Source organism: Oncorhynchus kisutch, unplaced genomic scaffold (genome assembly GCF_002021735.2).
Source record: "Oncorhynchus kisutch isolate 150728-3 unplaced genomic scaffold, Okis_V2 Okis07a-Okis12b_hom, whole genome shotgun sequence".
NCBI lineage: Eukaryota > Metazoa > Chordata > Actinopteri > Salmoniformes > Salmonidae > Oncorhynchus > Oncorhynchus kisutch.
The window spans coordinates 786,497-799,083 of record NW_022261984.1 but is presented as its reverse complement, the minus strand read 5'-3'; the positions used below and the strand labels follow the sequence as shown (position 1 = coordinate 799,083).

Below are 12,587 nucleotides of genomic sequence, written 5' to 3'. Positions count from 1 at the left end.
TGTACAAACGCTTGGTAAAAAAAAACAGGGAATCATTTTTGTTTTTAAAGGGGGCGAACATGATGAAGAGATTAGCATATGGGAAGAGAGAGAGAAAAATACTTTGATTTCATATCAAAACACTGGTTCCAATTTAGCGGCGCTTTTGCTTCAAACTATGTCAGCGGGCAATTACCAAACACAGGCCGCAAACAGAGCTTTGCTGTGGCTGGCTGGCTGGCTGGCCCAAACACCAGGGCTTTCTGTTAAGGCTTTCAACACGTTCTATCGGTCTCCTTCTCATTCACTTTCTTTCTTCTACTCCCAGTCTCAAAAGGAACATTATTTGTCATTTCCAAACCACACTATTATTATCTACGGTAAGTTTAAAGAAAAAGCCCATTTGGTTGAATGTCCGCTAGTCAGTCAGGTAGAAAGTGGATCTGTCTGATGAGGGGAAGTAACAGGTTAGGACAAGGAGATGGTCATCGGGATTAGTCCCTTGAAGGACCTTGATGTGGAAGAGTTGAAGGAACATCTCAAACATAGAAAGAGAATCCAGAGAAAGGTCTTGGAACCTCTAACCAGTCCACCCATTATGACATCATTTGTTTTTGTATTTATTAGGGATCCTCATTAGCTGTTGCCAAGGCAGCAGCTTCTCTTCCTGGGGTCCAAACACACTAAGGCACTTACGTTACATACGAAACAAAAGATAAACCAGTACATCATATAACATTATTACACTCTCCATGATTTGCATGGGGAGGTCCGTTCTATGGATTCTATTTGTATGATCTCGAAGCCCTCTAGCTGAACGAGAGATGCTGTCAGGTGGTTATGGTTAACATAGGAACACAAACGGTGTCTTATGTCCGTGTCCCTAGCACACATCATCACATTGTCACGGTTTCAGACCCTCGATTACAGAACAGGGGGTGGTTAACCGTTCTCCACCCCAGTCAGGGTGCTCTATCCTGGGTTCTCGCATACGTACCCTCCGTCCCAGGATCTGGTTGATGGCGGCGCTCTCCTTGAGCGTGCACTCTGCCACCACGTTGGCCCTCATCTCCTTCATGTACAGCATGAAGGCATTCAGCGGCTTCTTGATGTGGGGTCTCTTGGGCTCCTGCTCCTTCCTCTGATCCTGGTGCTGAGGCTTCCTGGCAAAACAATTGTCGAGAAAAGAACAAGGGAGCGAGGTAAAGAAGAAGAAGGGTACGGCGGCGGTGCTAAAACAAAGAGAGGGGGGCGGAGGAGGGGGGGTTGCGACGGTGAAACTGGGCACCTCCGGAGTGTGAGAACAAACGGCAAGGGGTCTGTTTCACCTCAGCCAATTGGGAGCGAGGGTGTGTGCGTGCGAGGCGTTGCCGCCACGCCAAGAATCTTTAATCATGTACAGTCATACAGTCTTGGAGCTTTCAAGCAGAGAGAGAGATTACTTCACCAGTAATGGCAACTAAACCTTCCCCCCCAGCACACACACTGCCAATCGCTTAGTAGCTCTAGAGTCACAGGGCCTTGATGTGTGTCTGTGTGTGGTGTGTGTGTCTCTGTCTCTGTGTGTCTCTGTTTCTGTGTGTGTGTGTGTGTGTGTGTGTGTGTGTGTATGTGTGTGTGTGTCTCTGTTTGTATGCATGTTGTGATGCCAGGGGCCAAATGAAGCATGGTGGGGCCCTTATCAGCTCTGTGAGTCCCTTGTTGCTTATCTCCTCACATCAAGGTGATAGGAGAGAAGGGAGGCTGGACTGCTGAGTTGTTGGGACATGTGGTTGAGTGGCCAAATACCTGGAAGTATCCTGAACTCAATGTGCTGCTAATACCATAAGGAGTAGAATAGTGAGGTGTGTTTTGGTAGGAATGTGTGTTTTCAGCATAACAGTAGAGAGGATCATATGAGGGTTTGTTTGAGCCACCCACACTCTACTCACGGCTGGCCCTGTGTGAAGTGGACCCAGACAGGGCCACTGTTTGGGGGACTCACATGTGCATCAGGTCGTTGTCGTGCTGGGGCTCGTGTTTGACCTGGGGGTTGACGATGGCCGGGTGGGGGATCCCTGTGGCGTGAGGGCCGGGGGGACCCGGGACCATGTGGTGGGAGAACCTGGAACAAGAACCCATGCAATAATTTTAGAACCTCGTCCTCTCTCTCTCCCCAACATACTCACACTAGGTGAAATACGAGTTAAAAGATATTCAAAGAAAACACAGGAGAGAAGTTTGAGAAAAATACAGTAGGGAAGCATCTGGGTCCAAAGCCTCTCCTGTCTATACCAGGACTGTCCTGGCATGTACCAACCAGAGAAGGGGGAGGGAGAAATGAGAAGGAAAGAGAGATATGGGAATAAAGAATCCAGGAGAGAGAGAGAGAGAGAGAGAGAGAGAGAGAGAGAGAGAGACCTCATACGGGAGCGTCTAACATAGTGCAGCTCAGAGGGAGCCGCTGACACAGGGAGTCTTTTGAGCAGCTAAATAGACAGCTGAATATGCGGGAGCACGTATGGGGCTGTCTGTTGGACTGGTCTGTGGGACATGTGCTGGGCACAGGGAGAACCAGTGTGGTGAAGCCTCAGCACTGATGAGACAGAGTCCAAGGTCTCTAATTCCCCTCTGTGTGCCTGTATGTCTGTCTGGTCACCCTTCTCAATGGATCCACATGTACAGTACTGTATATAGTTGGTATATAGTTGGTGTGTGTGTGTGTGTCATCCTAAACGTACCATCCCAGTGGGGGCGTGATCTGTCCCACTCCTCCAGGGGAGAGGGGGTAGAAGTTGGTCATGTCCGGCCCGGAGTGATGCCGCTGCATGCCTGTAGAGAGACAGGATGAGTGGTACTGTCCTGTATGAAAAGGAACAGAACATGCATTCAATGACCCGACCATGAAGATGACGCGTTGTCCCAACGTTGTTGAAATGTTGCTGTATTAGACACCATATTGTAAGTGTTTGGAGACTTGCTTGTTATTGATACTGTACATTATTGTGAGAACATTTAATGACAATGAATGAGGGGTAACCACCCAGTATTATGTGTGTGTAACTCCCATCTTTTGAATGGTTTCTCCAGCATCTTTGAATGGTTTGATCCTGCATGTCACTGACATGATAAGGACATCTGTGCCATGCAGCGTTGGAATTCAGTGTATGAATTGTACGTGTGTGTGCCAAGTGTATATTATTATAATAGATACAGAAAGGTTTACATTTGCCCCATGTGGCCCTCCAGTCCCTCTAGTCTCTCTAGTCCCCCCATGTAGCCCTCTTGTCCCTCTAGTCCCCCCCATGTAGCCTTCTAGTCCCCCCATGTAGCCCTCTTGTCCCTCTAGTCCCCCCCATGTAGCCCTCTTGTCCCTCTAGTCCCCCCCATGTAGCCTTCTAGTCCCTCCAGTCAGAGTGTTCATTAAGGCCAGTCTCTCTCTGTGCTTCTTGTAATGTTCCCTACAGAGAGCATTCACTGGGGCCCTGCCCTGTCACTGGATCCTTAACACAGCTAAGCTCTCCCTCTCTTCATCAATGCTAGGCCTCTTGGGCTTCAAGGTCAAGGGCTCTCAGCCTCCCTCAGCTTGTTGTAGAGGCTGGCGAGAAGTTAAACTGGGATGGAAGGAGGGAGAGAGGGAGGAGGGGGAGGGTGAAGGAAATGAAGGTAAATGGATCTGTCAGACTGGGAGCTATGGTCAAGGGAGTGCTGTGTAGGCCCGTGTAGAAGGCCTACAGTGACACACACACACACACACACACATAGAAGAGGAAGAAGGCAAACGCCTCCAGATTAACACCATCTCCGAATCCCAGATGAATCCATGCCCCCCCCCCCCCCCCCCCTCTTTCTTCTCAGGCTGCAGCCTGTAGGGGTCTAACTCCCTCGGAGCGCCAGAGAGAGGAGGCTTATCTCCAAAGCCACTGTAGCAACGCTGGGTTCCAGCACCCCCAGCCCACTTATTCACCACCCCAGTCTCAGGGTGCTCTGTAGGGCACTAGGGAGGGAGGGAAGGAAGGGGAGGGAGCGTGAGAGAGAAGAATGGGGGATGTAAGGAAGGGTAAGGAGCAAGGGGCGGAGGGAAAGTGAGAAGGTAGTGAAGGATAGGAAAGTCAGGATGGAAGGGAGAGAGTGAGGGAGAGATAGAGATGGAGTGAGGGGAGCTCAGTGTTAACACGGTCACTCAAGGCACTAAAAAGGTGCGTAATTACTCGCTCACATTCTCATCAACATCCTCCCCACCATTTTACCCTGATAGCCTTGCTTCTGAATGATTTTCAGAACCTTATCCACGTGTAGACATAACTTGTATTTCAAAATATGATCTCGTATTAAAATATTATATTTTAAGTGTTACATTTTTTCATTGTAAATTACAATGTGAAGTCTGAAGTCTGTTCAAAGGGCTCCGGAGTTTGACTTTCGATCCAACGTTACCGCCCGGCACATATTAGAGCTTATTAGGACCCATAATGAGAACATCCATGATTTCTTAAATAATTAACGAGAAGATCAAAGTCCTGATCCAGCTATGGAGTGCAGCGAGCCGATTGGCTGATGAAAATGAGAGCGAGAGAGCGAGTGAGCAAGAGAACAAGAAGGCAAAAGTGTGATAGAAAGAGAGAGAGAGAGATGGATAGAGACTACCCTCTCTGCTTCCTACATTTCTTTAGCTCTTTTACAGTATCTAGACCTGGAAAGGCCAGGGGACTTCATTTACAGCTAATTCATCTAGCACATCTCTTCTACATGGACCAGTCCAGGCTATGGGAGTGTGTGGATCGATTCAGACTCAGATCTCCTCCAGCAGTTTCTTCATATAACTCCATCCTGTGCTATGTTTTATCATCAACTCTCATACTCAATCCCTGGGGACTACTCAGACCAAAATGTATGAGGACTGTAAACGAGGACCAAAAGGTTCAAAAAACAGAGCCCTATGGAAAGCATTACTGTAAAGAAATCCTGTAGCTACAAGGGAAGTGAATGACTTTCCTATTCAGTTGTCCTGCTGTGTACAGGTACATAAGATCACTACGATGTCTGGATGGAGCTGGTGTATGGCGGCCATATTGGATTATTTACTCAACTGCCCCGTCATCACACATCGCATCCTGTCTGGTCTGCCTCCTGCTTTTAAGTAGGGGGCGGTGCGTGGCAGCCGGAAGGAAGAGGGGAGGGGAGGGGAGTGCATATGGAGTGCCGGGGCCAGACCAGTACAAGACCTATGAACCTCTGCCAAAGTCTCACCCTGACTGTGCCTGGGCTTTACAACTGCCTTTATGCTCTAGCGCCTGTCAGGGGTTTTACTGTGACGTTTTTACCCAGACAGTCAGTCTGTCAGGGGTTTTACTGTGATGTTTTTACCCAGACAGACAGTCTGTCAGGTGTTTTACTGTGACGTTTTTACCCAGACAGACAGTCTGTCAGGGGTTTTACTGTGACGTTTTTACCCAGACAGACAGTCTGTCAGGGGTTTTACTGTGACGTTTTTACCCAGACAGACAGTCTGTCAGGGGTTTTACTGTGACGTTTTTACCCAGACAGACAGTCTGTCAGGGGTTTTACTGTGACGTTTTTACCCAGACAGACAGTCTGTCAGGGGTTTTACTGTGACATTTTACCCAGACAGACAGTCTGTCAGGGGTTTTACTGTGACGTTTTTACCCAGACAGACAGGCAAATAGTATCATATAGGGTGACAAATGGAGGGGTAAAAAAGAGAGTAGAGAAAGACAGAGAAGAACGATAGAGAAGAAAGAAAAGGGTTTTCAGCAGTGCAGTGTGGTAAATCCCCGCCTTGCCTGTCTGAGGAGCTCTGCTTCATTCAGGTAGGTGGGAAGATGCGATACGCTGTGTAGAGGAATGTGTTCTAGTTTTCTTTCTCTGAGACAGAACGCCACCCAACCACCTTGTGTAGGTGGCTGGGTGAACTTATATGTTGCATTTCCCTCTGAGGAATAGCTTTGGCTTCATGCCTCTTTGTGGAGATGGGTAGTGATGAATACGGTGTGATGTGAAAATCTTTACTACACTGAACAAAAATATAAAAAACGTGCAACAATTTCAACAATTTTACTGAGTTACAGTTCATATTAGGAAAATCTGTCAATTGAAATAGATTCTATGGATTTCACATGACTGGGAATACAGAAATGCATTTGTTGGTCACAGATACCTTTTAAAAAAAAGTAGGGGCGTGGGTCAGAAAGCTAGTCAGTACTAGTTTGACCACCATTTGCCTCATGGCTGTGTGAAGTTGCTGGATATTGGCGGGAACTGGAGCATCCCAAACATGTTCAATGGGTGACATATCTGGTGAGTATGCAGTATTCTATCTTCCATGGAAGAACTGGGACATTTTCAGCTTCCAGAAATTGTGTACAGATCCTTGCGACATGAGGCCGTGCATTATCATGCTGAAACATGGCGGCGAATGAATGGCACGACAATGGGCCTCAGGATCTCGTCACGGTATCTCTGTGCATTCAAAATGCCATCGATAAAATGCTGTGTTAATTGTACGTAGCTTATGCCTGTCCCTTCCATAACCCCACCGCCACCATGGGGAACACATGTTGACGTCAGCAAACAGCTCGCCCACATGACGCCATCTGCCCGGAAGAGCACACTACTCCAGCGCGCCAGTGGCCATCACAGGTGAGCATTTACCCACTTGAAGTAGGTTACGACGCAGAACTGCATGAGCTTCTATGAGACAGTTTGTGACTATTCTTCGTTGTGCAAACCCACAGTTCTATCTGCCATCCGGGTGCTGGTCTCAGACGATCCCGCAGGTGAAGAAGCCGGATGTGGAGGTCCTGGGCTGCCGTGGTTACATGAGGTCTGCGGTTGTGAGGCCGGTTGGACGTACTGACAAATTCTCTAAAACGATGTTGGCGGTGTCTTATGGTAGAGAAATGGACATTGAATTCTCTGGCAACAGCTCTGGTGGACATTCCTGCAGTCAGCATGCAAATTGCACGCTCCCTCAAAACATGAGACATCTGTGGCATCGTGTTGTGTGACAAAACTGCACATTTTAGAGTGGCCTTTGAATGACCCCAGCACAAGGTGTGTAATGATCATGCAGTTTAATTAACTTCTTGATATGCCACACCTGTCAGGTGGATGGATTATCTTGGCAAAAGATAAATGCTCACTAACAGGGATGTAAACAAATGTGTGTACAAAATGTGTCTCCTTTGTGTTACCATGGTTAATGATGTCCACTGCTTTAGTGATTTGATGGGAGGGGGGCATTGCCTACCTTGTTTGGGGTTGATGTCCTGGGGGTGGTGTCCAGAGTGGGGTCCGGGGGCGAAATGTTCGTCGCTGTACGTGATGAGGGGGGTGAGCGGATGGACCGCATGCGACGGCTGCACCACCGGAACCTTATTGGACTGGAATGGAGAGAGAGACACAATGAGAGAGGCAGAACACATTAAACAAGGAATCTGGTAAGATGAAAGGGGTGGTGCAGTCACAATTTTCCTGTTTTTAATTATATTTCCACACCATGAGGTCGAAATAAGACTCTGAAATTGTGAAAATGCTCTTTTAGTGTAACAGATTTTGGAAATGTAAACCCCCCTGGAATTTCAGCCTGTTCAGGTGGCATGGAGTTTCTGGCCAATGGCATGACATCACAATCTGATCTGATTATTCTGACCAATGACCAGTAATCTTTTATTTGCATATGTATCCTCCTACTTTGAAGAGGTAACTGCGGTAGGCTCTAGAGTCTCTAAATGATCTTATCTGACAATCAGGGTTGTGTATGTAAATATATTTAAATTTGTATCAACATATACGATCAGACTGAGCATTTCAATGGCAAAAGGAGGCTCAGGGAAATAAATTATTACAAATATATTTTGCTCAAGTGGCATAGAGTTATTTTCCTGAAATAAACAGTGATTTATTAAACACATGTGATGCTAAAAAATAATATTAAAAAAAGACTGCATGGGGGCTTTAATGGCACAGTAAAAAATAAAACACCTTCCCGCAAGGGAGGTCTCAATGTACTCCCCTTCCAGCCTTTCCCCAACACCTCAAAACTTTGTTTAGCCTTGGTCAGTGAGTACTGCCCCTATTTTCTGCCTAAGGGCAGAGGGGGTTGGAAAGAAGGGGGAGAGTGAAAGAGAAAGCCCCACAGGGTAGCGTTAGAGCAGAGGTCTTAGCAGTGAGATCAAAGGCAGTCATTAGCCGGTGAATAAGAGGAGTTCATTACAGAGCCAGAGCCGGGGGAAGGAGGAGCGAAGGAGGGATGAGCGATGGAGGAGGGGTGATGATAGGGCAAGAGAAAGAGGGAAGGATGACAAGACATGGAAGGAGGACGAGAGAGAGAAAGAACATGTTTCCCGTGCCAAAAAAAGCCCCTTGAATTGAAAGAGAAGGACAAGAAAGGGAAGGAGAGAGAGAACGAGAGAGAGATCTCATAGAGGCGTCTGCAGTAGAACCAAAAGGCAGGGTTAATCACGTCAGCAGTGGTCTGGCCACAGCACCCAATTCCCTACCACCCCCACCCTTAGGCTGATTCACAGAGGCCTGCACCCCCCACAGAGGCCTGCCCCTCCAACTCAGGCAGCCCCCCAGCCGCTTACACGCTCCAACAGCACTGAACACATGGTACTGCTTAGCCATGCTAAATCTACTACTCACAATCAGAGCACCCAGCACTGACCCTGGACCTGATTGACTTGTAGAGACAAAACAGCATTTCTAAAGGATATACGGCTTTGTCTGAGAAAACGATCAATCTATTCCGGTGTGTATGAGAATGATGGGTAAACGTATAGCATGATATTTCAAAAGGCTATACGCTTGATCTGAAAGGCATCCATCAACCCATCCAACACATTTTGACTACACCCAATATTGCCCAACATATAACAAATGCTATCCCTAAACAAACATACATATATATATACAGTTAAAGTTGGAAGTTTACATACACTTAGGTTGGAGTCATTAAAACTCGTTTTTCAACCACTCCACAAATTTCTTGTTAACAAACTATAGCTTTGGCAAGTTGGTTAGCACATCTACTTTGTGCATGACACAAGTCATTTTTCCAACAACTGTTTACAGACAGATTATTTCACTTATAATTCACTGTATCACAATTTGACATACACTAAGTTGACTGAAGTTTACATACACTAAGTTGACTGTGCCTTTAAACAGCTTGGAAAATTCCAGACAATTATGTCATGGCTTTAGAAGCTTCTGATAGACAAATTGACATAATTTGAGTCAATTGGAGGTGTACCTGTGGATGTATTTCAAGGCCTACCTTCAAACCCAGTGCCTCTTTGCTTGACATCATGGGAAAATCTAAAGAAATCAGCCAAGACCTCAGAAAAAAATTGTAGACCTCCACAAGTCTAGTTCATCCTTGGGAGCAATTTCCAAATGCCTGAAGGTACCATGTTCATCTGTACAAACAATAGTACGCAGGTTTAAACACCATAGAACCACGCAGCCGTCATACCGCTCAGGAAGGAGACACGTTCTGTGTCCTAAAGATGAACGTACTTTGGTGCAAGAAGTGCAAATCAATCCCAGAACAACAGCAAAGGACCTTGTGAAGATGCTGGAGGGAACAGGTACAAAAGTATCTATATCCACAGTAAAAACGAGTTCTATATTGACATAACCTGAAAGGCCGCTCAGCAATGAAGAAGCAACTGCTGCAAAACCGACATAAAAAAGCCAGACTGCGGTTTGCAACTGCACATGGGGACAAATATCGTACTTTTTGGAGAAATGTCCTCTGGTCTGGTGAAACAAAAATAGAACTGTTTGGCCATAATGACCACTGTTATGTTTGGAGGAAAAAGGGGGAGGTTTGCAAGCCGAAGAACACCATCCCAACCGTGAAACACGGGGGTGGCAGCATCATGTTGTGGGAGTGCTCTCCTGCAGGAAGGACTGATGCATTTCACAAAATAGATGGCATCATGAGGTTTGGAAAATTATGTGGATATATTGAAGCAACATCTCAAGACATCAGTCAGGAAGTTAAAGCTTGGTTGCAAATGGGTCTTCCAAATGGACAATGACCCCGAGCATACTCCCAAAGTTGTGGCAAAATGGCTTAAGGACAACAAAGTCAAGGTATTGGAGTGGCCATCACAAAGCTCTGACCTCAATTATTTTGAATATGTGTGGGCAGAACTGAAAAAGCATGTGCGAGCAAGTAGGCCTACAAAACCTGACTCAGTTACACCTGCTCTGCCAGGAGGAATGGGACAAATTTCACCCCACTTATTGTGGGAAGCTTGGGGAAGGCTATCCAAAAAGTTAAACAATTTAAAGACAATTCTACCAAATACTAATTGAGTGTATGTAAACTTCTGGCCCACTGGGAATGTGATGAAAGAAATAAAAGCTGAAATAAATAATTCACTCTACTATTATTCTGACACTTCACATCCTTAAAATAAAGTGGTGATGCTAACTGACCTAAAACAGGGAATTTTTACTAGGATTAAATGTCAGGAATTGTGAAAAACTGAGTTTAAATGTTTTTGGCTAAGGTGTATGTAAACCTACGACTTCAACTGTGTGTATATATATATATATATATATATATATATATATAAACACCACTAGGTAACTTTCATTGACTTGATTTGCAGCGAGGCGATTCGTGCTGGTGACATTCTCAGCATGCTAATTTGTGGCAGAGCCACGACTCCCCCTGGAATTTCCTGTGTTGCCGGACCGGACCCCTCACAGACTAGCACCAAACTACCACCTCTCCCCTACCCCTTCTGGGAATGTCCTAACCAGGGGTTTAGCAGTAGGGTGGGGTGGATCTCAGATATGCACACCTTACTAAAATGTCCTTCATGTGTGTCAGATTCCGAAGCCTGGTTAAGCATCAAGACCCCCAGGTCTCCAGCCCTCTCTCTTTTGCTCTCTCACACACACACACACACACACACACACACACACACACACACACACACACACACACACACACACACACACACACACACACACACACACACACACACACACACATATATCAAGTATGTTTGGCTTGACCATCTCTTACGTAATGTTGGATCCTGCCTCAAAATAGTCCAACATTTTCAGAACTAATTTGCATAGTAATGAAAAACACCCAAAAAAGGGGTTCTGATCAAAAATAGAGTGAGTATCAACTACAAAAAAATCTCAATCCAACTTCAAACAAAATTAGCTCACTCAGAGCAACTAATTAGTCCCTAAACCCTGTCTCTAAAGTCCTGATGTCTCAAGCCCAGGAGAACCCAGGTCAGCCAGGGTCAAAGGTCAGGGGATAATCTGTGTGTGGAATAGCTTTAATGGCACTTTATCCCACCAGGATGAGGACCGAAGAGGACTCCCAAATAGAGGGCCTGAATTGGGCCTGGAGCAGCCAGAGACATGCCTGTACTAGCTGGGGCTAAAATTATACCATCCTCACCCCTCTTCTCTTAATTGTTACGCCTTTCAGCTCACATTTGCTTCCCTGCGGGAACGAGATAAGAACCTGGATGGAGGATTTTCATTTAAGCTCTCCAGTCTTCGGGTTCTCTTTCCGACAGACGGAGAGAGAGTGAGGATGGAGAGAGAGTGAGAGAGAGAGAGAAGGAGAGAGAAAGAGAGAGGATCCTAAACCATATAAATGAGACAATTTAACAAGCATGCAGTCATTGGTGCAGGTACACACACAAACCCGTGCACACACTTCCCCCTATATCTCCAGCTCCATCCCATGGCAGAAAAACCAACACGGCCCGCTTGCTGACGGACTCTCTGGCACCTGAGAAAGCCAAGGAGCTTTTGAAATGCCCTTGCCTCCACCATATTGGAGAAGACCTCTTTTGTGCTCTCCCAGTTGCAGCTGTCACAGCCCATTTCTCTCAACTTCTTAATAAACTGTGCCTCCATTGTGTGCTGTCCTTAAGGCTAAATCCACCAGGGGAAACCTGGGGGCTTCTGTGACCGACACAGCTTTTACTGAATCTAGGAGGCACATATGCATCCTCTACCTAAACCATAGCTCTACTAGCAGCCAGTACCATCCTCTGACTAAACCATAGCTCTACTACCAGCCAGTACCATCCTCTACCTAAACCATAGCTCTACTACCAGCCAGTACCATCCTCTAAATAAACCATACCTCTACTACCAGCCAGTACCATCCTCTGACTAAACCGTAGCACCACTATTAGCCACTAGCCAGTACCATCCTCTACCTAAACCATAGCACCACTATTAGCCACTAGTCAGCACCATCCTCTACCTAAACCATAGCACCACTACTAGCCAGCACCATTGTCTACCTAAACCATAGCACCACTACTAGCCAGCACCATCCTCTACCTAAACCATAGCACCACTACTAGCCAGCACCATCTTCTACCTAAACCATAGCACCACTACTAGCCAGCACCATCTTCTACCTAAACCATAGCACCACTACTAGCCAGCACCATCCTCTACCTAAACCATAGCACCACTACTAGCCAGCACCATCCTCTACCTAAACCATAGCACCACTACTAGCCAGCACCATCCTCTACCTAAACCATAGCACCACTACTAGCCAGCACCCTCCTCTACCTAAACCATAGCACCACTACTAG

At 46.4% G+C, this 12,587-nt stretch overlaps 1 protein-coding gene across 15 annotated transcripts in view; it reads right to left on the bottom strand.

The window, feature by feature from the left end:
* The window catches only part of lef1 (lymphoid enhancer-binding factor 1), a 52,621-nt gene that overhangs the window by 15,246 nt on the left and 24,788 nt on the right, over nt 1–12,587 (bottom strand). For 9 of the 15 annotated variants that reach the window (XM_031814871.1, XM_031814872.1, XM_031814873.1 and 6 more), the window contains exons 4-7: nt 7,229–7,361; nt 2,700–2,820; nt 1,964–2,083; nt 977–1,151 (exon numbers count right to left, since the gene is read on the bottom strand). In XM_031814871.1, coding sequence (XP_031670731.1) covers nt 977–1,151; nt 1,964–2,083; nt 2,700–2,820; nt 7,229–7,361 — 549 coding nt within the window. The remainder of the gene's footprint in view (nt 1–976; nt 1,152–1,963; nt 2,084–2,699; nt 2,821–7,228; nt 7,362–12,587) is intronic. The other 6 variants (XM_031814882.1, XM_031814875.1, XM_031814876.1 and 3 more) reach the window with 3 other exon arrangements.